Genomic DNA, 23,933 nt, shown 5'->3' with positions numbered 1-23,933 from the left:
ACGAGAATTCAGAATCAGGAGATTCATACGCCATTTGAAGGCATTTGATTTGGCAAATTTACCTAAATGAAAAGCCTAATTGGTCTGTAACCATTTTTGTTTAGAATGTAAAAAAAACCTGTAGATTAATTAAATGATAAAACGACATTCGAATACAATTCAGCTATATATAGGTCTGGTCTACCTACATATTACTGTGACCCTATAACATTCGGGTACATAAAAAATAAATGCAATGCCCCACGTTGGGCGAGCTAATAAAATTGTTGTGCCCGACCAAAATGAACCATACACAAAATACCTTAAACCTATCTAGCTTTCTCATTATAACTTTCCCAGGACACATCTGAATCTTGGCACAATGAAAAATTCCAATCTTGACTTCAAATTCCAAATTCTAAGGTAAATAATGGCCGCGATCAAATTCCTTAAAGGATTACCTACTACCTACAAACATACCAATCGCTCTTTGTGAGTACCCTCCCCCAACACTCCGCTAGCTTGTTATATGAGGAATTATAACCGATCACAATACTCATCGGTTGACTCAATCAGCAGGTAAGAATCGAGTTTAAATATCTAAACTTTTAGTGTTACTGTGTGCTAGATCTCATGTTACAAATTTCGCACCCTTACGAGCTCATTCTTAATTTGTTTTAATTACAAATCACTTAAACAACCACAGCAGACCAGTATACAACAAAATTAAATTGTATTTTGAATAACAAAGCAAAGTTTTCCATCAACAAAAAATGCACGTATTTTTACAATAAATAAAAACAAAAGCAGAGAAAAAAATTATTTAATTGTCCACAATTTCTAAGCTGCTCTCACTATTCTTTGTTGCGTGTTCGTGTTCGGACGAACTAGAACCAGATCCGATTTCCATTAAATCGTCAGATTTGGCGTCGATTGTGTCCGGATCTGGATCGGGTGGTACGCTTGATAGTTGCCAAGCCGGTATGGAAGGGGGTACTACGGAGTTATTCGACACTGATGGAAATTGTTTTCTGTAAGTCGAGATAACGATTAAGAAGTGTTCCTAGTTATTCAAATATGCTTCAGCTTATAGAAATTATATCGGAAACTTTACAAATGCAATTGTTTTTGGGATTTTTTAAATACCATCAGTGGATTCAAATCAAGTCACATGAAATACAATGATTAGACTTACAACAAACCCCTGCACGTAGTCAACACGTTTAAGAGGTTTTTAGTTGTTTTATAAACAATTGAGTGGTAGAGATGTCTCAATATATTACAGGAACAACATGCTGTTTTACCTGAATTACTCAACAAGGGGTGCTGATATTTATATTTTGAACACTGTGACAAATTCAAGGAAAATTGGGCTGTTTTGATTATCCAACGAGAATCTTAAGTTGGCATGCCCTGTGAAGTATGTCTGGAGGTACACTGCGAACTGCTATCAAATTGCAAGAAATAAAAACCAATACCCATAAAATGGCAATTTAAATTGTGAAATAACCTTCATAGATTATTCTTCGTATCGTAAAAAGGTAATAACTAAATTGATAGCAATTTTACAGCCCATTAGGCCATTACTTCTAAATAAAACCTTTAATTATAGCACATAGTACACTTATAATGGCATACGGTTTCACTAAAGCCAAGCTATTCTGATAAAACCTGAGGTCACACCTAGATTAACATAACAAAAAAACGGGCAACAACCCTGTCATTAATTCAGGTCTTAATATGCATTTCCAAATTCAGAATTTCCACGTGCAGTGCAACTTTTTTACATTTCTGACCTACCTGCTAAGCAAAAGTCCCTTAACCGTCGATATTTCCGACTTCAAATCATGCAATTGTCTTTGCATAGGGGACTCGCCGCCTTGTGAAATTTTATCTACCTCAATCTTAACATCGGTTACGGAATTTTTTAAATCGGTTATAGACAGCGAAACGGATTTACTCAAATCTTCCATTTGTTCATCCAAATTTTTCTTCTTCTTCTCTCCGAATAAGAACGGCCTAATAAATTTCTGCAACAAACACTAAGCGAAAAAATGGCGCAATTGGTGGACTGACCTTATAAAACATGTAAATGGCGTAGGCGACTGCACTAAGCAGCGCGACATTATGTACAATTTCTTTAAACTTATCGAAGTAACTAATAGGTTGTACTTGACTAGTGTAAACGTTTGACTGGATTGGAATAGGAAGTGCGGGCGGTTCTCTGGTTTGTTTCTCGTGTAAAACGTAAGCTCCGGCACGTTCGCAGGCAACTTGTATTTCTTTGTCGGTTAGACCCTTGCGTTGGAGAAACTTTTGCTTTTGAGCCAAAGGCGTGCTGACGACATTACGATTTTCTAAAAACTTCACGGCGGTTTGCACCTAAAATACTGCGTAAAAAACTACAGTTCCCATTGCGAAACTTACAATATCTTCCCTAACCGTGTCGGAGTAAGTGCCAGCTTCTTCCGTAGATACGTCGGCCATATCTACTCGTTGAATGTAAGCTTTTTAAATTTTCATTACAGTATCAAACTCCAAGGTCGTAGGGCATGTAAACTTCACAATCACACTTTGAGGAAGAGTTATTCGAGAAAAACGATTTGTCCTAATTGGTACAGACAAAGTTGAAAACATAAAATGCCAATGATCACTGTATATTTCCTAATCAATTCAGTAGCAGCGAATTAGAAGATAAGAAATTGTTTAATTAATTAAAAAAATAATAAATTTCTGTAGCAAATCCACCGTACACCTCCCCCCAAACAAAACCAACTTCAACTTATCATTTATCTGGTGTCTCTACTATACACACTTTTCTTAGACTGTGTTTAGGTATATGCTGTATATAAAATATACAGGGAATTTTTCTTAAATGTATACGGGTAATGTGTACTTTTAAAGGAAACGGAACAAATGCATGGAATAAATGGCTATAATAGGCAACTAACTCTACACGAATTTGTTTTAACTGATAGTCTGCGTATACTATGAAAGCAGTATCTTGATTATTTAATATAACAAGGTTAGCCATTAGTCTTTATTTTTATTATTAGCATCAATTTTTTTGTTTCCTCAGAGAAGTAGCCTTTGGTGGCAGGTATCCGCAGGGTGCCATTGTGACCGAATGCGAAGACAAGTGGACCTTTGACTTGTTGGAGAGGACGACCTGCCAGCGAGTTGGCCTAGTTGAATCATTGAATAAGCACTTTAAAAGAAGTATAATGCCTGTGTTAGTTGATGAAATGAGGACAGCTGCCTGGGTCTGGTTCGGGTAAAGACTTTGCTTCACGTTTAGTGATGTGCTCCTAGGGATTTTTTTATTTTATACGGTAATAACGGAGCCGGTATTTGGGTTGTCACAACTGACAACGCTCAACGATCTACTGCTCATGCGCAAATGTCAGATATGGGTCGATTTTTGTCATGGCGTTGGTGCTGTTACTGTTTATTGCTTGTTGAAAATGCGATATGTAAACCAAATTGAAGAGCTTCAGTATTTCGTCCTGTTAACCGATGTAAAATTATAACAGAAATATCAAGAATTACAAATGTGGAAGCGAGTGCAAATGGGACTAAGAGCATTTTTGCTTGTCACATCTAAAGTGTGGACTTGCTTTTGCTATATGATTAAAAAACAGACTAGAGCTGTAAGTTTACCATTAATTAAGTTCCCATTTTCCTCAGTAATTCGTACTGTTAATGTAATGTTGTTCCTAAGGCTGTGATGATTATAATATGCTAGATTTGATAAGTAATTTTTGATATTGTTATCTTGTGTCTATTAATATTTTACTTGTCAATGGCAAGGTTGTGATCGGGCAATGTTGTGATTTGGCAAGGGTTACATTTGGCACAGTATCAAAATTAGTTTATTACGTTTTAGATAATACAACATCAATCCGTCAAGTATAATATTTACCCACTGTCGCCATTATCAAGACATCGACTAAGTAAGTTACCTCACGCACACTAAATCGTATGTAATTCTCTCTTTTGCAGGTATCGTGAAACGCAAAGTATTGGTTTTAGATTTAGATGAAACATTGATTCACTCACATCACGATGGCGTCGTACGACAGACGGTTAGGCCGGGAACGCCACCCGATTTCGTTTTGAAAGTAGTAATTGATAGGCATCCTGTACGATTTTTTGTTCATAAAAGACCGCACGTAGATTTCTTTCTCGACATTGTCTCGCAGTGGTACGATCTTGTTGTGTTCACCGCGAGTATGGAGATATATGGTGCCGCAGTAGCCGACCGTTTGGACGCGGGGCGCGGGATTCTCCAACGCCGGTACTACCGGCAGCACTGCACGCCCGACTTGGGGTCGTATACGAAAGATCTCAGCGCCATTTGTAACGATTTGTCTAGCATATTTATTTTAGACAATAGCCCCGGAGCATATCGGGCCTATCCAGGTCGGTATTTAATTTTGAGAGTCGATGTTATGCGAATTTAATTTGTAGATAACGCGATTCCAATTAAGTCGTGGTTCTCGGATCCTACGGACACTGCATTGCTCAACCTCCTTCCTGTGCTGGACGCTTTACGTTTTACGGCAGATGTACGATCGGTCCTATCGCGAAACTTACATCTGCACCGTCTTTGGTAGACTCAGGTTAGTTAATTTACTTGTTAGTGAAATTTTGAGAGTTTCAGTCAGACCCGAGGTCAGACCTCATGAAAGTCCCTGCTGTGGCAAGTTGTGTATCCAGTTTTAACGAACCTCGTTGTAAATATATTTTTTTTATTCTAGTCTCTATTTTATTGTGTATTTTGTTAAATAAAAAATGAAGGTAGGAACAGAATAAACAACTGAAACTGTTTATGATTCTAGAGGGCGCCAATGTCAATCAGACAAGTGGATTTTTTATGTTATATATATAGTGTGGGTTTAAAAAGCATAAATATTTACGTAAGTTGATTTGTGCATGCTCAGGGAAGGTCCCTTAACAGCTAAAATCCATCAGAATAGTTTAGAAACTGGACTCGGGCATCAGGAGATTTTTTTAACCCATGCCAGAACTTGCTAGATTCTTTCCAGAACTTTGTATCATCTTCCTAGGGTTGCTATAGTTTTCCAGGTCTTTCTGGGTCATCCCTTATAAGTTTTCAATGATCGTCCCAGAGAATTCCACAATGTAGACTGCAAGAAGGTTTCTCGCCGTATTACCATTTGCCATTATGACTAATCAAGAAGGAGTAAAGAAACAGGGTTAAGTGGTAGAACAAAAGACCACTACCGTTCTGAACGCCACCCTTTTGATTTAACTGTCTTTTTTCTTTAATTTATTTTGCTTTATAGTTCTTATTTTGTATTAGTTTCGTTGTTTCAATAAATGACGATTACTATTATTATTATAAGAAAGATTTTAGGTATCACTGAAATGCATTCCTTAAAGATTCTTCATCATTTTCCGGGTGGAGCTTAAGAAAAAGATTATGATCCAAAATAATTGTAAATTGCTTCTCTCCTTGAAATGGAGAGGTGCTGTATTCATTTATTTTGCTCTAAATGACTTAATGACACCTGCCATATATTTTTCAACAAAAAAAAATTAGTTCCTGATCCAAACTGAGTTTCTAATGTAGGTGAAGTGATTCGAAATCGGGAAAAAATAATTAAAACAGCTGAATTTTTCCGCAGGCGAAATCGGGGGGATGAATGGGGTGGAAAGTGGTATTTTGCAATTTGTAGCAAAACTATTTATTTTAGGTGAAAATGGCCGAAGTAAAAGTTGTAGCCAATAGAAAAATGAAGGACTTTTGTAGCTACACTTTTTTCATATTAACTCATTGTTTTTTTGTTATTTTTAGAGTTGAATCTTTTACGTTTTGAGGGTCGCTCCTGCTTAGTCTCAAACTAAGATATTGAAAAAATAAGCCAAATCTGATGTGGCCCTCGAATTTGAATCAGGGCAGTGACAGAGTGAAGTGGAGGGGGATTGTACCTTTTTGCATATTTGTTTTCATCATTTTTGGAATTTTGGCTAAACATTTTTTTGAGTAAAATATAGGTAATATCGATGAAGAATTTTATGCTCCACAAAAATGGATACCACACCTTTTTTGATAAAGGGTGTAGTTTTCCTGTAAAATGCTGAAAACTGAAAAATGTACCTCTAGAAATGACACACAGGCTTCCCTGCCAGATGGGGGCGGGTGGCTCCCCTTTTAAAAATGTTTGTTTTGGTGAAATGTAAAATTGTGTGGCTTGCAAACGTCGTATAATTTCATGTATGGTAGGACTATTACCTTGGATACAATAAACAAAACAAAATCTCCATGGCCTACTACTTAAAAACTGTAAAAAATAAGGTTTTTGGTCCATGGCTAAAATTTAAAAAAATATGTTGATTGTCATACGTCAATAGAATCTGGAAAAAAAATGTAAAAAATTGGCATTAAGATATACAGGGTGTTGTATTTAAGAAATACCAACATTAGGTTAAATCTCGGAAACGATGGTCCAAAAATTTTGTTGACTACGGCACTGGATTCTACCTAAAACTATCTAAAATAGGCACTTTTCGTTTTCACCCTGTAGCTGAGAAACAAACGTATCTAGATTGATTCTGTTTATGGTGTAAAAGTAGCACAGAGGTGCGAAAACCGCAGGTCTTTACATTATCTGACATACACTACAGTCTCATCCAGAATATAGAACACACATGAACCTGTATTTGTAGAATTGTAATTCACCTTCCATCCAACCACGACGAGGTTTTGGAAAACACACAGCCCCAGAAGGCGTTCCAGAACAATCAAAGGTTTTCCATACTTTTTTGGGCATAGTCTAGAGGTTTTAAATCGATTCCTGAGTCTTTTGAGTTTTTACTATGGCTATCTAGACAGGTTTTGGGGTCTTATCAGAACTTTCTGCAGGGGCTGCTCTAAGATACTTAAAAGGAGTTGGGAAGCGCTTCAAAATTCTACGCGGGACGTAACGTACTAGAACTACCCTTTTCTGACAATTTAGGTCCCCACATTCTGGGAGGTATTTTTTTAAATTATTCCGTCATCCATGCCATTTATTTTTTAGTCCTCTCATTGAGGGCTGTGGTATCTCATCCTCGAGGTGTTGCTCATAGATTATTTTTTAACCTCAGGGACCTTTAAATGTTGACTTCACCCCTTATTACCAAGTGTAGATGTGGAATTTCTAGGTTGCTCTCTGTTCTCATTTGTTTCCCCTTTTTTTTAAAAAAAAAAACATTCAATGTGCTTTAGTGATTTAAGGGTACAGAAATGGAATATATTCATGCAAAAATTAGCTCTGTATATAAGTTGGCCGAGCTATTAACTAAATCTTGTTTGTTCAAGTAGCCGCTCAAACCTGAAGATGGTGTCCAAAGTGATCCGGGTCCGAACAACTTCTCACAATGTAAATATTAAACTAGTAGAATAAATTATTGTTTGTTTACTCTATTTCATTTTATCAAGGTGTAATTACGTAACATTATTTTTCATCCCATTGTTTTCGATTGCCAAAGACATTTTTGTATAGTTTTTGTTAGTTTTTGTGTTGCGTAGAACGTTGCGAAAGTAGTTAAATTCCTTTAAATTTACGTATTTATGTAACGATATTTTCTGCATCAGAAAATATTCACGTTGTTAAATGTTGCGCATGTTTAAAGAGGAAACAAGTACCTAATGATCCTTGTACAACTAAATTGAACGTTTACTGTAGGTATAAGTTTTTCCGAAACTCCTATTGTACTTGCCAGTGGTACTAGAAAAGTATGTAGTTTTATGTATCCGAGTTCTCTCTGTTCACAAGCCTTATTTTAGTTTGTACTGAAGACTACGTAGCCTGAACACCTAAATGGTACAAATCGCAGAGAGTTGTACAAGGATTTACAAGCTATAAAGGATGTGTTTAATCTACAAATAAAATAGCACATTGAACCTTCAGTTGGTTTGTACTTAAATTGAAAATAAACAACTTCATAAGTGTTCTTCAACAAATACTAGTTTAGGTACAAATTTCTTTGTGGATATTTTTGTAAATGAAAGTAAATGATACAATGTTACGATTTTGGAAAGGTGTACATATCTGTCCTATCAGTTTCGAATTCAACATAGTATAATATATTTAGTAGAGAGTAACCTGTAAATAATAACTGTTTAGATTATTAACGATGACATGTAAATATTTTTACTTTATTATTGTATATAGTATTTTAAGAACTGTCCTGTCACATCTACCGTCATTATTATGTACAATCAAATAGATTATATTTATTTGATATTTACTCGATAATAAAGATTTGTGAACTGATTTTAATTAATTAAAATTATACTACATACAGAAGCACCTTTAGTTATAGTCCAAGATCTCACATAAACACCCGTTACCTATTGAATTACATTCTTAACAATTTTAATGATGTGTAAAGAAACATTGGAAATGGGTTGCCTAAAAAAATTAAGTCAAGACTACCTTTAATTAAACTTAATATACTTAATGAATGAATAGTCACTAACTCTAGGTACGTAATTAAAAGATAAATTGTACTTTATTTTGCACTTATTTATTTTTATTAGGCTCACATTTCCAATTGTAATTGAAGGTAAAGTGAATCTGAATATGAAAAGTTCCACAAGAACATTGAGGCAAATACTAACAAAATATTCTGTCGATTAATCTTTGAGAAGCAAACGCATTCTGCCAAGGAAGACAAGAATTTAAAATCTGCTACAGATATACTTCCTGAGAGATGTATTAATTTCCTTAGATATAAATTGTATGAAAATATTCCAAGAGGTTCGAATTTGAGAAAAGGGCAGGTCTGTTTAGGTTGGTAATGAGTTCTATTTTCAAAAAAGGTTTAAAAATGGCCCCAATTGTCAGTAAATGGATAATTTAATAAAATTTTCTTGAACTAAGGAATTGATCAATCAACAACTATTATTGCATTTGTGGATGCATCATTGTTTGGGATTAATTATTTAAATTATTGTATTTATTTGTCTTTCCCATAAATAAAAATTTGTTGGGAAAGACAAATAGTAATGGTACTTGAACCCCATTTCATTGCATTGCGATAAGTAAGTATATTCCATATATATGTCGCAGCCGTTTAATGAAATTGGACATTTCATGAAAAGTCTAGACACTTCATGAAACTGTGGAACAGTTTACTTTCCAGGACCAAGCGATTGGATTCCCTTCCCATTAGAGATCGATAAATGGTATCCTTATCGATCTAGAAGGGGAAGGGAAATTACCCCACACGTACAAATTTTCAGCGTTTCACTAAATGACTAGGCCTCGGACTAGCCGTTTCATGAAATGTCCAATTTCATTAAACGGCTGCGACATATATATATGGTATATTCGATGAGCTAACATGCCCCTGCGATTAGGCAACACACCTTTCACAATTGAAAGAATACTGATATGGAGAAAATACGTTCAGTATATACAGCAATTATTCTATCCCGCTGCCGAAGAACAGGGAGATTACACAGCGAAGCTTGGGGGCAAGTTAGCGGGATTCGAATCCGAATCGAGCTTGAGTAGAAATGGCAGGTCTAGCGTTAGGAGATTTGTTTTATATAGTTTTGAAGATCTTGTCAGATAGGCTCCATTTCTCCATATACGGAGTAAACCGATTTCTGGTACTTGTCATGACTCTTGCCGATCCACATCAACTTGAAATTTCAAAAAACACCATTAAAAAGTCACAGGAAGGTTATACACTGCCTTTTGTTGAGGCCCGAAGAAAAAATTGTCTGAGATCGACCGGGAAAAAACATTTTCTTATAGAATAGGACCTGTAGAATCCATAATTTCAAACAGGTCCAAGATTGGGATACTAGTTCAAAAGTTACAGCCCTTTGAACTTTCTTTCGAAATTGGTTTCTAATCTATAACTTTTGATTGAGAAGTCTAATCGAAAAAGTACGAATTGTTTTGGATTCTACGCCCCAAAATTAATAAGAAAAAGTGTTTTCTCGAGAAATTTTGGTGTAGTCGATTTTTGGTAAAAAGGGAAGGTTATAACCTGCCTTTTTTTGAAGCCCGAAAAAAAAAATTATCTCAGATCGACCCGGAATAAAATTTTTTTTATAGAATGTGGCCTGTAGAATCCATAATTTCAAACAGTTCCAAGATTGGGATACTAGTTCAAAAGTTACAGCCCTTTGAATTTTCTTTCGAAATTGGTTTCTAGTCTATAAGTTTTGATTGAGAAGTCTAATCGAAAAAGTACGAATTGTTTTGGATTCTACGCTCCAAAATTAATAAGAAAAAGTGTTTTCCCAAGAAATTTTGGTGTAGTCGATTTTTGGTAAAAAAGGAAGGTTAAGTATTCAAATACTTTGTGAACTATTCGAATACTAAATATTTGTGAAAGTGTGAGTTACAAATACAAATACTGCTTCCATTAAAGTATTTAATTACAAAGTATTTGAAGACTAAAAAGTATTTACAAAATCGAATATACTGCCCAGCTCTGCTTCATTTATATCTTAAAAGCTGTAAACAATTACATATTAAGTTTTACTTGTGGAATGAATCATACATATATCAAGGAAAGGATGCGTCGCATCCAATTTCATTCCTTATTGGTGGTAACAAATTTTGTATCGACTGCATGGCGCCTGCTGGCTTCCCTGTCTGTGATACTCGCTATACTTAGGACACTAAAGTATATAAGAATAATTTTAACGCGAATGGGGTGAGAGTAAAGTTGCGTTAAAGTAATTTATAAAAATAATCTTGTTTTAATTACATTCTGGTCCCTTTTAGCTTCTGTCGGTTACTAATTTAGCGACAGGGTATCCTTGTGTTTCAAAATGCTATTTTTTTCTGGTCAGCTGTCGTCCCTTTAGGTGGCGGGGATTTACTAGCTCCTCAAACTGTTCATCTGCTGCATACCTACCAGATCTATATAACTTGAAAATGAAACAATAGAAACACAATTGTTGATTTATTTTTAAACCAATATCAATACCACAAATCTTATATCTACAAGCTTTTAAGTCTACATTCTATTTTTGATTCGACTGTTGGGCAATCTTCAATTTGCCTAGGTTTGGATGATCCATAAAGCTCATAGATAAAGTGCTCGTACCTCAAGCGGAAGCAGTGTTTGTAAACCATGGCTTCCGCATGCAGTAGACCAATAACAGATTATATAATCACCTAATTTAATAACTAATGATATATTCATAAATCTCTCTTCATTTTTAACAAACAGAATTTACAGCTAGATACCTAGGGAACAAAAACGCGGGATATGCTTCTTAATTGAATCGTTTTTTTTTTTTGCTAATTGTTGGTCATAAAAATGGTTAAATACTTCCAAATACAGATAAATAGTACAATAAGCGTAATTCATTATTATTGATAATTTTCTGTCACAGTAATAACTTCACATCGAGGGCTTTTACATTCTTTAACACGTTTTGGAAATCTAAACTCCTTAGATACAGACAGATTTGTTTGAAGCATAGAGGTACATGAATTTTTGATGGAAACGAAATGACCGATGATACATTTTCAAATTGGCGCAATTTAGTTACCGCACGGAGGACACGGGGTTTTATCAGTTTCTTCCCTAACGTAGTCTTGAACACTAAATCTATTACTGTCTTTATTGCCGCTTTGTCGCCGCTTTAATTCCCTGAAAAACTCTGTCAATTACACACACCGTCATTTTTCCAATTGGGAGTTTACCTCGCGATGGCCATGAAGGCGAGCTCTACGTTAACTCCACTTTTTGCAGAGGTTTCCATAAAGGCTACATTGTACTCCCTCGCGAGTCGCTCACCGTCTTCTCTTCGAATCACTCTGTCCGTTCCGCAGTCGCATTTATTTCCTGAAATTTTGCAAAATTTAGTTGAGCAAATTATACATGGTATCTACCTATTAACATGATAACGACATCATCTTGTGCGTACTCCCTAATTTCCCCCAGCCACGCTCTTATATTGTCAAAACTCGTCTTATTGGTCACGTCATACAGCAGCAAAAGCGCTGGAAGCAATCGATTAATTCTCACCAGTTTAGGTCACCAAAAGTTACCATGTGCGTCTCTATAATAGGCATGGGTTACGCTTCTAAACCGCTCCTGTCCGGCCGTATCCCATATTTGCAATTTCACCCTCGAGTTGTCGACCGTTACCACCTTGTTCTAAAAATGGAAAGTTAGCATTTGGGTGGAAGCGCGAACGTACAACACACTACACGCACGTGGAATCTTACCCTAAAATCCACCCCGACGGTGGAAATAAAATTTCCCGAGAGAAAAAGTCCATCGCGAAAACGGACCAAAATGCACGTTTTCCCGACGCCTGAATCGCCCAATAGCATTACCTATTACAACCAATAGTTTAATAGATAGACAATGTATAAAAAGTAAAATAACAATATTATAAATTGAACCGGATTAATAGGTATTGATACTAATCAAATGCTCATTTCAATTCATTTAATTCATCTCGTGGGATTCCTTACGGATCAACCCAGCCAGTTTCTGCAACCTGGTCAAAAAATAAATTTAAAAAGAGCAAGTTTTGTGCGTTTAATTTTGTTAAGTAGAATTTTATGTTTTATTTTCATTTGTGGTCGTAGAATAAATTTTGTTTATGTGAAATCATGCGAATCATGCGTGTTTATTCAATCCCTTGAACGATTCAGATAGATGTTTCATGCTAAATTATGATTAATTTTGTTGATCTGTGCCCAAAGCTCATTTCAAGATTTTTCAAAATTCGAAGTTTTGGAGTCTAAGGGGCTTGATCGTGAATCTAGAATTAAAAAAAGTCAAAAGTAGAACAATAAGTCTTAAGATAAAGATCTAGTACTGACACAGCCGTAAGGGGCCGACCGATGGACAGACAGACGAATGGACAGGCAGACGAACAAAGTATCTACGAGAACGAATTTTTTATTTTTTGGAAATGCGCGAAAAAGACAATATTTTTTTATTGCAAGAGTCATAGGCACTAAACTGATTGTTTAAAAAAAGCAAATAGAAAAAGTCGCTTCTAAGATCCATAAGGATTCTGGTTAAAAATATTTTGGTCAGCAAAAATTCATATATATCACTTTCTTTTGTATCGAGCAATCCAGAGTGGTCCTTTTCTCAACAAAATTGGTGATAAATAATGATTTTGACACCTTGGGTAAAACTATTTTCGTCGCTAAAGTAATAAAATTGTTGCATAAGTAACTATTTTGACATCTTTTGGATACAAATATTTTGGTCACCAAAATACACATGGGTCACATTTTGTACATTGAACAATCGGGATTGTCCTTTTTCCCAAGAAAATTGATGCATAAACAACGATTTTGACATCTTTGGGCTAAATTATGCATGGATTAGTTCTTGGGCATCAAGGAATAGTGTTTAGTCTATTCCCCAACAAACTTGATGCATAAATAACGATTTTGATCACTTTTGGAACAACCACGTGATGGGTTCTAAAACTAATGTTTGATAGTTGCACATCTGGAACGCATAAAATATCATATTGAGAAGACCCGAAAGGGGAGGGGGGTTATTTTTTTAATGGCAATCACCACATATTACATCATCAAATTTAAGAGAAAAATGAAATTAAGGAAAATGATTGGATTAATTAATTTAACAATAATAAGAGTTTTAAACTGCGATACCCCAAAAAGGGTATTCTTCACTAATATGCAGAGCTGGGCAGAATACTTTCAAAAAGTGTTTGAATACTAAATAGTAAATACTTTACACAAATCAAAGGTATTTGAAAACTAAATACTTTTACGTCCAGCACAAGCGAATACTAAATACAGATACATTGAAAAGTATTCAAATACTTAAAAAAATAAGTATTCAAATACTTTAGAATGTATTCGAATACTTTCAAAAGTATTCGAATACTTTCAAAAGTATTCTAATACTATCAAAGGTATTCGAATACTATAAAAAGTATTCGAATACTTTGAAAAGTATTTCATTATCTTACTTTGAAAAGTATTCAAATACTTGTCACTCAAATACATTAAAAATTTAAAATAGTATATGGATCCAACTCAAAATTAAAATAGTATACTAGATAAAAGGCTTAATACTACTTAAAAAATCAAGTTATACTTTGTATGGGGTTAGCTTTTTTTATATTTCTATTGTTATATACAAATTTAAGGGGAGTAAACGCGTATTATTATTATTATATTATTATATAGGAGGTACCTACCAGGACCTTTCTTATACCAGTTATACCCTTAAGAATACGTGTACCAGTTTTCAAAGCGATCGTACGTCGTGCACATGATACGTACGCCTTTCTGAAATTAATCCTAGCGATTTTGGAACAGATCCATTTTTGACCATCCGTTTGTCCGGTGCGCATGATAACTTGTTTAGAAACGTGCGATCGCTTTGAAAATTGGTACACATGGTTTTAAGGATATAAGAAAGGTCCCTATTGTTTTTAAGTTACGTAGACTATCGAGTTCGGTATTCAGATGTATCGGATTTTTATATTTGATTTTGTGACAATAGAAATTTTCCCTAAACATTTATAAATTGTTCTCAAATATTTCAATAACTTAAAAGTACTGCCTTTTTTTGAGGCCGGAAAAAAAAATTGTCTGAGATCGAGATCGATCGAGAGTCCATAATTTCAAACAGTTTGAAGATTGGGCTACTAGATCAAAAGTTACAGCCCTTTGAATTTTTTTTTCGAAATTTGTTTTTTGTCCATAACTTTTTATTGAGAGGTCTAATCGAAAAAGTACGAATTGTTTTGGATTCTACGCACCAAAATTAATAAGAAAAAGTGTTTCCCGAGAAATTTTGGTGCAGTCGATTTTTGGTAAAAAAGGAAGGTTATACACTGCCTTTTTTTGAGCCCCGAAAAAAAATTGTCCCAGATCGACCCGGAAAAAAAATTTTCTTATAGAATGTGGCCTGTAGAATCCATAATTTCAAACAGTTCCAAGATTGGGCTACTAGTTCAAAAGTTACAGCCCTTTGAATTTTATTTCGAAATTGGTTTCTAGTCTATAACTTTTGATTGAGAAGTCTGATCGAAAAAGTACGAATAGTTTTGGATTCTACGCACCAAAATTAATCAGAAAAAGTGTCCCAAGAAATTGTGGAATAGTCGATTTTTGGTAAAAAAGGTATGCGAAGATTTCGAATACTTCTCAAAGTATTCAAATACCTTGCGAAGTATTCGAATAGTTTACGAAGTATCCAAATACTTTGCGAAGTATTCGAATACTAAATATTTGTGAAAGTATTGGAGTTACAAAAACAAATACTGCTTCCATAAAAGTATTTAATTACAAAGTATTTGAATACTTTAAAGGATTTGAATACTAAAAAGTATTTACAAAATCGAATACTGCTCAGCTCTGCTAATATGTAATGAAAACTAGTGGTTGCTACTTAAAAAATGTTCCCCTTTTGACCATGCAGAAGTACGCTACTGGCCACAAATTAAAAGTACGTGGATTGCTAGGAAACGTTTTATAATTTTGCGGTTTTATTTTGTGCTAAAGAGTTGGTAAGACAGAATGGTCAAAAGTGTCTTGTATACCAGCTTTTATGTAGGTTTTTTAGCTTACTTTGTTGCTGTTGGGTAAATTGTTGGACTCTAAGAGAAATTTCCCTAAAATTTCCCTGGAAATTTAAGGAATTCGAACTTTTATCAATTTTCCCATCAGTTTGATTTCGAACTTTAGTCACCAATCATGCTGGATATTTTTATTGGCCGATTGGGTTCATGAATAGCCATAACAGGCTTGACTGAAAAGTTGCTAAAATTTTATTGGTTGTACATGTACATCATAAAACGAATGGTGAAGGATTTTGGCACAATTTTCAACCACAATTGGCAACTTTTTAGAAATGCGCGCAAATTTACAAAACAAAGCAATTTTCAAGTAAAACCACCTATTGTTCGGATAGAAGGGACGGAATAGAAATTATAACGGTCAGCTGCACAATCCCAAATTTATTTTCCGGGTAGTAACGACAAATCGATCATTTTTGTTATAAAGCTACCCCCGAGTAGGTTATCAAAGAAATTTACTTTTATGAACGTCCTCTTCCTATCCCGAATAAATAAGACATGTATTCCCTAAGCAAATAGTGGTAGCTTGTCATGTCTAAAAAGATATTGCATTGTTTTACAAACATAATTTAGTACATGATGTGAACTCGTATTTTCAGAAATAACTAAAATGCAGAAATAATGAGAAGACATTCGATTCGAAAGCAAAGTCTGATTTCTATTTTCAACTTTAGCTTTAACGAGCCAATTCTCTTAATATTGGTAAAAATTTGCACATTCAAAGAAAACGTAAGTAATATGTTTTTTGTGCTACAACTTTAAATAAAAATAGAAACAATTTTTCCTTTTGGGAACCGTCGTTTAGTGGAAAAATCTGGCATGCAAAATAGTATAAGCACGTTGTAAGTGCTTTAAAGACCAATTATACACGCGTTTCTTATAGTATTTTATTATACCTTCAATATAATTTAATAATAAGGGAAATAAAATGGAATCATATTGACGTTAAACTCGAATACATTTCTAATTAATTAATTGCCATGGAAATCTCACTTTGTAGTTTACTTATGAAAATCACTGTATTTATAAATAAACTGACTTCGGTTGAAAAAGATAATACACCTTATATTCAGTGGCTTGTTGCAGAAGCAGAATTTTCCAACCCCTACCACATTTTTTCGCAAAAATAAGAATAAAAGACTTTCCGGTTTTTCTAGGAAAATTGGAGGTTATATGAAAATAGTGCAGATACAAAAGTTGCTCATTTTTTTTAATCTCTATAACTTTTGCATTTAACATTTTCGTCTAAAATTAATAGTTTTGCTACAATTTGCAAAACACCACTATCCCCCCTTTCAACCCCCGGGATTTCACCCGCGGAAAAATTCAGCTGTTTTAATTATTTTTTCCCAATTTCTATTCATTTCACCTGCTTAAAAAATCCGGTTTCGCCCGGTAAGTAATTTTTTTTTAAAATAAATTATTTTAGAGCTAGGGAATAGGGAAAACAATAAATCCATATGCCTACTTCTTAATAATTAGCACTGTAAGAGCGGTGAGGCCTACAAATCCAGCTTGACGCTTAATTCCAAGCTAATTAAATTGCTTACAACTTCTATTCTATTTGTTCTACTCGTAGGGTCAATGGTTTAGCCGCAATTTCGATCTAAAACTAGAATTTTCAATTTTTGGAGAAAATTGCTTATTTTCAAAGTGCAGCAATTCGGTAACTAATTGACCTACAGAGCTCCGGTTGGGCCCAAAGTGTCACACATTCGCATTCCGTCGAAGAATGGATAGTTTAGGAGATATAGAGCAAAAACTGAAATAATTTCGTGGATTTTCGCGTGTTACGCATTTTCCACAACTTTTAAAGAGTTGCAAACTACCTTGATTGGTCCAGGTCTGGATCATGTTTTGTTGACTTACTTATTAATATTAATAATTATTTGAGTATTTTATTGTTCACCTTTAATAACGGTTTATGAAAATGAAAAGAATGGCGTGTTTTACTTGACTAATCGTCAAAATTGGAATCTAAATCAATTTCGCGCTATACTTTTATATACTGAAATCTAAGCGTGCTTTGTCCTCCACACCCTTAATTATGTATCGCTGTACTCATTAATAGAATTAGCAAGTTAATCTAAATTTTGAATGTGGTGGTGACTAGGCCGTCGTATAATGGTTTTTCCAATAAAGGGTTTATTTCATTAGCAGTCCCTGTTTTATTAAATGTCCAACATAATCGAAAAGTTCAGCTAGTTTCGGCTTAATTTGCATTCGGGGATGAAAACGGAAACAATTACCTTCGCAAAATAATCGTAAGTTTCGACATCCTCCTGCTTGACGGAGGACCTTCTTCTAAATCGCACGTAAGGCTCTTCGCAATCCGTTTCGCATTTTACGTACTTGGTTTTTGGATCGTTTGCCACACTTTTGCACTCAGGCTCTTGGTCAACGTTCCATTGTGGTTTCACGCGTACCACCCTTCGATAATTGGTTTCTTCATTTAACATAATTATCGAGTGTTTACGTCAAAGCGAATTCACTTGGGGCGGCTGAAAGTTAAACAGCATCTCGCCGCTGGGGAACTTTGTCGTTTGATGGAGCTGGAATACAAGGAATAAATAGCTCACCCGCTTTTTGATTAAATTACAGTTAAAATTGTTGAATCAATCACCGGGAGCACTTCACAAATACCTACCCGCAACTTAATTAAAACTGAAATATCGACGTTCGTACCGTAATGATAGTGCGTTATTAAATAACAGCATCTGCCGGCTGTATGAATGTACAAAAAAAGAAAATTAAATCGACTACGAGTAGACAACGTTTTTGTGGCAATATCGAGCTTGATAGTTATTAGGGCTGAAGTGAACTGTGTTCCTCGGATCTTTTGATTTCGCGCTCGAAAAGAGGATTTGCACAGCATCCCCTTGTTTCTATGGATACATGTTACCTGCACGAGACAGTGGCGTACACGGGACGTTTTAATTGAAACCGCTTTGCTCGGCCAATTAGGGCTTTCGGGAAATTGGGAAAGGGTGCGCGAACGCTGACTACGTGCCTTTGGAAGGGTTGCGCTTTCATATTCTCCATTGTGAGAAAGAAGCATGAATTAAGTTTCGTGAACCAATCAAACATTTTTTCTGAGCACGTTCACGTGCGGTGAAACTGAATTTATAGGGAAATTGATTATTTGCGTATAGTTAATGTATGCATTTACGCATGTATTTGCTAATTACTGCGAAAGTAATTTGCTGCCTTTTTGCCAATAAAAATAGGTAACATGAGAGAGGCGCATATTCAAATACCTACAACTTGTGATTCGTTAATTAGAAAAATATTTTGAACGCATATACTTGCTACTCCGGCTTCATAAAATTCTGAAACGAAAAAGTCTAAAGGGTCAGTGTGCAAGTCTTTGTGGTCATTTCGATCGTATCATATAACTTTTGCAAACCTATGGTTCTCGATTTATTTAAATTTTTAGATGTAACATTTTAAATATTCGTCCTTTTTGTGCTATTTTGTTGTATCATCACATTTTGTGCTCGTAAGGTTTTTTGATGTAATCGAAATATTATATTTGGACACTGGACATTGGATACATTGAACCGCAACCGATAAAAAGGTTAAAGACAATTAATTCGTGCTTTTGGTGGCTGTCAAAACCCTAAGCTATAAGGATAATTGTGGACATTTCGATATTACATTGGTAACTATTGCAGTAAATAAACAAAAAAAGATCAAAACCAAAATAAGGAACGGTCCAAAATGTTTCGTTCGGGAGTTACGTCTTTGACGGTTTCAAGATATCATTTTTGCACATAGCACCTTTAAGGGGATGAAAGGAACGACTTAGGGTTTACGGCGATTTTATGTAAAACTGATGAAAATACCAACTTGAAAGGTTCGAAAAAAATAAAATTTCTCATAGCAGTTTTATTCACTTTTCATTACCCAATTTTAAAGTTCTTTCGTATAGATGCAAATGATCAAAGAACATAACATTCTGTAAGTATAATTCAAATAATAGGAAATTCAAACATTTCTAGATAATGGGTTATATTTAGGTATTAAAAACCTCTACAGATGCTCTCCAAGGATCTGTAGAGGCTGACGTCAGAAATTTTGCTAAGATTCTACAAGTAAGTATTGCTGAAAACAATACGAAGATATTAGGTACTCCAGAAAGAATGCAGCTTATGGATCTACGACGAAAAGGGCACCACAGGATTGAAGTCGCGTTCAAAGATGAAAATTTTGGAAGAGAATACTTAGTGGACCTGTTGAAATCTCCCTTTTCAACCTGTTTCTTAGTGTACCTTGTGCATTTATAAGAACGTTCCTAAGTGTGTCCTGACGTCAAACAAAGTAACTACCCAAAATCCAAAAAATAGATGATTGTATTATACCCCAACACGAGTAGCAAGTGACCAGTTTACTTGAAAAGAAAGAAGTAAATCGTAAATAAAAGCAGGCTTCTTGTTTTCTTATTGCGGTATTATTTCAACCACATTTTTATGTCCTCCTTAAGGCATGAATATTTAATGCCGCACGTTATATATTTATGTGTCACTCGAATATTCCATTGATGGCAACTAATGCTAATAAATGCACGGCCGGTGGATATAAACCGAAAATTGTACTATCGCCAGGGGAAACATTTTAATTGAATCGAAAGGAAAATTTGCATTACGTGGACCATGTGAAGAAATCCAATTTCTAAAGCAGATCTAGTAAATGAACTCCCTTGTAAACAATAGTTTTGCAATGTAAAATGATTTGTCAGGTATTTTACGTCGTAAATACGTCAATAACTATGACGCTTTCAAATTTCACCAAGAAACAGCGGTAACTACGCAATTTTTCTACTCCAATTTACGTAAAAAAGTGTGCCGACTATATCCACTTTGCAATTCCGTTTGTCTTAAATATTCATGGTTCCTCGCGACCTCTATTTAAAAATATTTAATTATGAATATTTATCGAGCATGTATCACTAAGCAAACCACTTCTACATCAAGATAGCATAATTTGCTAATGCTATTCTTACGTTTTGTTTCCAAGTGCAACACAGTTTTGTTACCCATAACTAATCCAAAGTACCTAACCCCGGACCCCTATCTAACTTGCTCATCAGTTTTAGTTATCAAAAAGCGCTTTACTTTCTAAGATTTGTTCTTGTTTTGAGCTCAATTATACTTAAAACTAAGAAACGGTAAAGTCCACGATGGCTGTGCCAAATGGTACTAAGAGAGTTACCAATCCCAAGGAAATTTGTTGATATTTTGGTGGCAAAGAACGCTGTCAGTTGCACTTTTCAGTTCCATGGGACGAAAACTATACGCGTGATACTGGAAATTGCAATAAGTTTCTTTGTGTACCTACTTTCGAAATAAATGCTCTAGTTTGTGTTAGTGAATGTTAATATTTCTATGGTTTTTTGATATTCTAATTTTAATTGGAGAGAATAAGGCGCAAGTATTATACTGTCATGTTAATAATTTTCACATATGTACTTTTTTCATTAAAATACAGAAGTGTTCAAAATATGACGGAAACCGTAAAGTTATATAATTGAATATTGATTTAGCTTTTCAACATTAAGCTACGAGTTCTCTAAATGTGTGGGTTGGGGTAAACTTTGGCCATTTCCGTCGAAATGAAAAATATATTATATTTCAGACTCTAAAGTGTAGGTACACACCCCAACTACGCAACGTAATGAAGTCAAAACCATCATTTTAGCAGTTCCCTTAGGAAAGTTAAATAAACCAAGAAGGTAAACAGAACAAATTTAAGTGCCTGCAACTCCCTTACACTTTAACTTCAATCTAAAGCATAACTGGGATGATCTACTTACGGAAAGTCGAAAATGATAGGAATGAGTATCTTAATTTGAGATGAACTTCATTAACGATTCTTTAATAGATTAGCAAGGTACACGCCGCCGGAAAACCCAAAATGAAAGGTCTCCGCATTTAATCCCATTAATTAGCCTTCAGCTTTGTCTCTAAAGTTCTTTTGACGTGAATATCTCGAATTATAGCAGCGCAGCTTTCGTTTATTTAGCAAAGGAGGTTTCAGGTTTGCTAAACCGTAATAACAATCTGGAATAAAATTGAATAGGTACCTACCAATTGGCACTCTCAAATAAAAATGATCCATAGCTCGATTGTGTTAATGTTCCTATAACGGGTGTAACATATGGATATCATCATTATAACAAATTTGACCTATTAGTCTGGGAAGCTGCGAACGTTCCCTTTGCGTCATTAATAAATCGACTGAACTCTTACAAAATGAATACCGGTCTAAAGGAAATTGTTGCTAACGCGCTACAATATATTTTCTATCCCCCTATGAGACCCCCTTTACATCATTCAACGTTGTTTGCACACATTTAATTCATCTATCAGGTTACGCTTTATGCAGACCGTAAATAAAGTTAGGGACCTACTTTAAACTCTTTCAATTCTGTAAAGAAAGATTCATTGGAGGGAATTGTCAATTGGGTGAAATCAAATGTAGACCTTCTGGGGAGAAATTGTAGTTTAAAATTAAGGCAGGGATTATACATGTAAAAAAACTGAAAACTGAATTGGTTTCTTTCATTTGAATTTGTTTTTCTGTAGTAGAGCTAGCCGTGGATTAATTGTGATACAAAATTTTAGCAGACAGTCTTGACTCTAAAATTCATAAAAAACATTAGGCTACTTTAATTTATATTAAGAGGAACACTGTGAATTAGACAAGTATCTCTTGCATATTCCTCACAATATTAAGGCTTTACCTTTTAATTTATTCAAATCAAGAGCTAAAGCTTTTCTTATTGATAAAGCGTTTTACTCGTATGAGGAATTTTTCAGTACAGAGTTCTTTTCGTGACAATTAAGTATTGTTGTTAAATTTTTGTTTGTTCTTACATTTGTAATATTTTTATTTTGCTTTTGTATTGTAGGCTGTTCTACGAAACATTAAATAAGCTTTATTATTATTATTACATATGATCGCAATTTCATGTAGATCATTGCCACTGCCTGAATCTATAGCTTTTCAAGTAATCTCTTTTATTAGCGGCACAATTTCAGATGTGATCCAGAAAGGAAAGTATTTATTACAATGTGTTTCCAATAGCGACAAACGATGACGCAGGGGGTGGCAACGTCGTTCACCTTTGGAACACGAAAGCGTTTCGTGAACTGCAAATTTCTGAGTTGATTAAAGTTTAATTTAAATCTTCAAACGTTATCGCGTTACTTTTACATTGTCTATCCAAGTTTGGTTATAATTAATTTTAACTAGCGCAGATAGAAAATGCGGACGGAAAACCTTAGATAAGTACTGGATTATAATAGGCAATGCGGGTGAAGCTGCTATAATCTAGCAGGCACATCAAATTTGCGATTTTATACAGGAACTCTTACTGTAAATCCGATTCCAACAGTCGCCGAGAAGTTTCCTGGTTGAAATTTACCAGTATCGAACTTTACTAACAAGGATGTCTTTCCGACACCGCTGTCACCAAGTAGTATTGTCTGAGGGTACAAAGCGTGTCAGGAATGAAGTCGAAGATATGAACTCTCTCACCTTGTGAATTATTTGATTGCATTCTTCTATAGTGTCTGTTTCGCAAAGTTTCAGAACCTCCGCGGGAGGTTTGTAATCGCGATAACCTGTTGGTGATGGGGTGGACCTATTGTATGCGTTTTGGTTAACCTGTAGATTAGAATGTGCGACCGTATCCTCTAAGCTCTCAAAGACATCGTCATCCATACTGTCTTCTGTCGCCATTATCTACAAAAATGCAATCTAAAAGTTGTACTTACACCGAAGGCATCGCTTACCAAAGGGTTTTGCTCCCAGAAAAACCATATGGAAATTTATAATTTTCCCTTAAAACGTAGCGATTCATTTAATTGTGCCACTGTTCCCACCATTGCCAAACTGCGCTCACACACAACACAAATATCACCAGAAGGACTTTTTATAACTAAATCACAAATCTATTCGCCAAAACAAGGACTATTTAAGCTTCCTGCCATATTGGTCCTACGTACGTTGCAAACTCTAGCACAACGAAGCAGGATCAATGAAAACCCACACCCTCCTTATCACGCTTTTCCACCAGTCACCGACGATAAAGTTAACACATACTTTTCCATAACTAAAATCAGATCGTCCAACCTAATTTTCTTTCATACACTTACATAAAACAGACATATAAATAGAACTCATGGGGATTCTTGTCCCGATTGAAAAATCACGCGTCTTCAGTGACCTACATTTCGCTAGGGGGCACAAAATCAATTAAGCGTCTCAGGCAAACGACACCCACGTTTATTAAAAAGGAAGCGCGTGCGAGGTTCAAAGAAAAATTCTAACCAATTTTTTCGTGAATGAAAGCGTCCACTGTATTTAATTTCGT

At 35.0% G+C, this 23,933-nt stretch overlaps 3 protein-coding genes across 9 annotated transcripts; 1 reads left to right on the top strand and 2 right to left on the bottom strand.

Annotated features, from left to right (window-relative positions):
* Nucleotides 1–695: 695 nt before the first annotated feature.
* On the bottom strand, nucleotides 696–2,758 carry LOC116176696 (peroxisomal membrane protein PEX14). Its single transcript, XM_031495433.1, has 4 exons — nucleotides 2,407–2,758; nucleotides 2,056–2,361; nucleotides 1,780–2,009; nucleotides 696–1,010 (listed from the first exon to the last, which is right to left on the bottom strand). Exons 1-4 carry the CDS (start codon nucleotides 2,464–2,466, stop codon nucleotides 803–805), a joined length of 804 nt encoding a protein of 267 aa, XP_031351293.1. The 5' UTR covers nucleotides 2,467–2,758; the 3' UTR covers nucleotides 696–802.
* A 608-nt stretch (nucleotides 2,759–3,366) lies between these two features.
* On the top strand, nucleotides 3,367–8,265 carry LOC116176697 (CTD nuclear envelope phosphatase 1 homolog). Of its 6 annotated transcripts, none has more exons than XM_031495437.1 (5): nucleotides 3,367–3,629; nucleotides 3,866–3,932; nucleotides 3,982–4,401; nucleotides 4,450–4,601; nucleotides 7,307–8,265. In XM_031495437.1, the coding sequence occupies exons 1-4, from the start codon at nucleotides 3,531–3,533 to the stop codon at nucleotides 4,593–4,595; spliced, it is 732 nt and encodes a 243-aa protein (XP_031351297.1). In that variant the 5' UTR covers nucleotides 3,367–3,530; the 3' UTR covers nucleotides 4,596–4,601; nucleotides 7,307–8,265. The 6 variants fall into 6 exon arrangements, with proteins under 6 accessions (XP_031351297.1, XP_031351295.1, XP_031351299.1 ...); XM_031495435.1 differs by lacking the exon at nucleotides 7,307–8,265 and adding an exon at nucleotides 4,655–4,809 and having other exon boundaries at nucleotides 4,450–4,591; XM_031495439.1 differs by lacking the exon at nucleotides 7,307–8,265 and adding an exon at nucleotides 4,647–4,809 and having other exon boundaries at nucleotides 4,450–4,591.
* A 2,770-nt stretch (nucleotides 8,266–11,035) lies between these two features.
* LOC116176695 (ras-related protein Rab-37-like) lies at nucleotides 11,036–23,422 on the bottom strand. 2 transcript variants are annotated; one of them, XM_031495431.1, is made up of 7 exons: nucleotides 23,353–23,422; nucleotides 23,096–23,302; nucleotides 22,933–23,043; nucleotides 12,018–12,126; nucleotides 11,859–11,969; nucleotides 11,670–11,811; nucleotides 11,038–11,616 (listed from the first exon to the last, which is right to left on the bottom strand). In XM_031495431.1, exons 2-7 carry the CDS (start codon nucleotides 23,297–23,299, stop codon nucleotides 11,508–11,510), a joined length of 786 nt encoding a protein of 261 aa, XP_031351291.1. In that variant the 5' UTR covers nucleotides 23,300–23,302; nucleotides 23,353–23,422; the 3' UTR covers nucleotides 11,038–11,507. The 2 variants fall into 2 exon arrangements, with proteins under 2 accessions (XP_031351292.1, XP_031351291.1); XM_031495432.1 differs by lacking the exons at nucleotides 22,933–23,043; nucleotides 23,096–23,302; nucleotides 23,353–23,422 and adding exons at nucleotides 12,198–12,308; nucleotides 17,806–17,971 and having other exon boundaries at nucleotides 11,036–11,616.
* Between the last annotated feature and the right edge of the window lie 511 nt (nucleotides 23,423–23,933).

The sequence above is a fragment of the Photinus pyralis genome, unplaced genomic scaffold, assembly GCF_008802855.1.
Source record: "Photinus pyralis isolate 1611_PpyrPB1 unplaced genomic scaffold, Ppyr1.3 Ppyr1.4_LG7, whole genome shotgun sequence".
Taxonomy (NCBI): Eukaryota; Metazoa; Arthropoda; class Insecta; order Coleoptera; family Lampyridae; genus Photinus; species Photinus pyralis.
This window is presented reverse-complemented; position numbering and strand designations above follow the sequence as displayed.

Bases quoted from the DNA above. Each gene is read 5' to 3' on its own strand.
- LOC116176696 (XM_031495433.1), bottom strand. From the start codon at position 2,466: ATGGCCGACGTATCTACGGAAGAAGCTGGCACTTACTCCGACACGGTT. The intron at 2,362-2,406 runs GTAAGTTTCGCA...GCAGTATTTTAG, and splicing joins ACACGGTTAGGGAAGATATT to GTGCAAACCGCCGTGAAGTT. The intron at 2,010-2,055 runs GTCAGTCCACCA...TGTTTGTTGCAG, and splicing joins CCATTTACATGTTTTATAAG to AAATTTATTAGGCCGTTCTT.
- LOC116176697 (XM_031495434.1), top strand. From the start codon at position 3,531: ATGTGGAAGCGAGTGCAAATGGGACTAAGAGCATTTTTGCTTGTCACA. The intron at 4,402-4,449 runs GTCGGTATTTAA...TTTAATTTGTAG, and splicing joins AGCATATCGGGCCTATCCAG to ATAACGCGATTCCAATTAAG. The intron at 4,592-4,642 runs GTAGACTCAGGT...TGAGAGTTTCAG, and splicing joins TTACATCTGCACCGTCTTTG to TCAGACCCGAGGTCAGACCT.
- LOC116176695 (XM_031495431.1), bottom strand. From the start codon at position 23,299: ATGGCGACAGAAGACAGTATGGATGACGATGTCTTTGAGAGCTTAGAG. The intron at 12,127-22,932 runs GTAAGAGTTCCT...TTCCATTTTTAG, and splicing joins CTGTTGGAATCGGATTTACA to AACAAGGTGGTAACGGTCGA. The intron at 11,617-11,669 runs GTAAACTCCCAA...AGAGTTTTTCAG, and splicing joins GCCTTCATGGCCATCGCGAG to GGAATTAAAGCGGCGACAAA.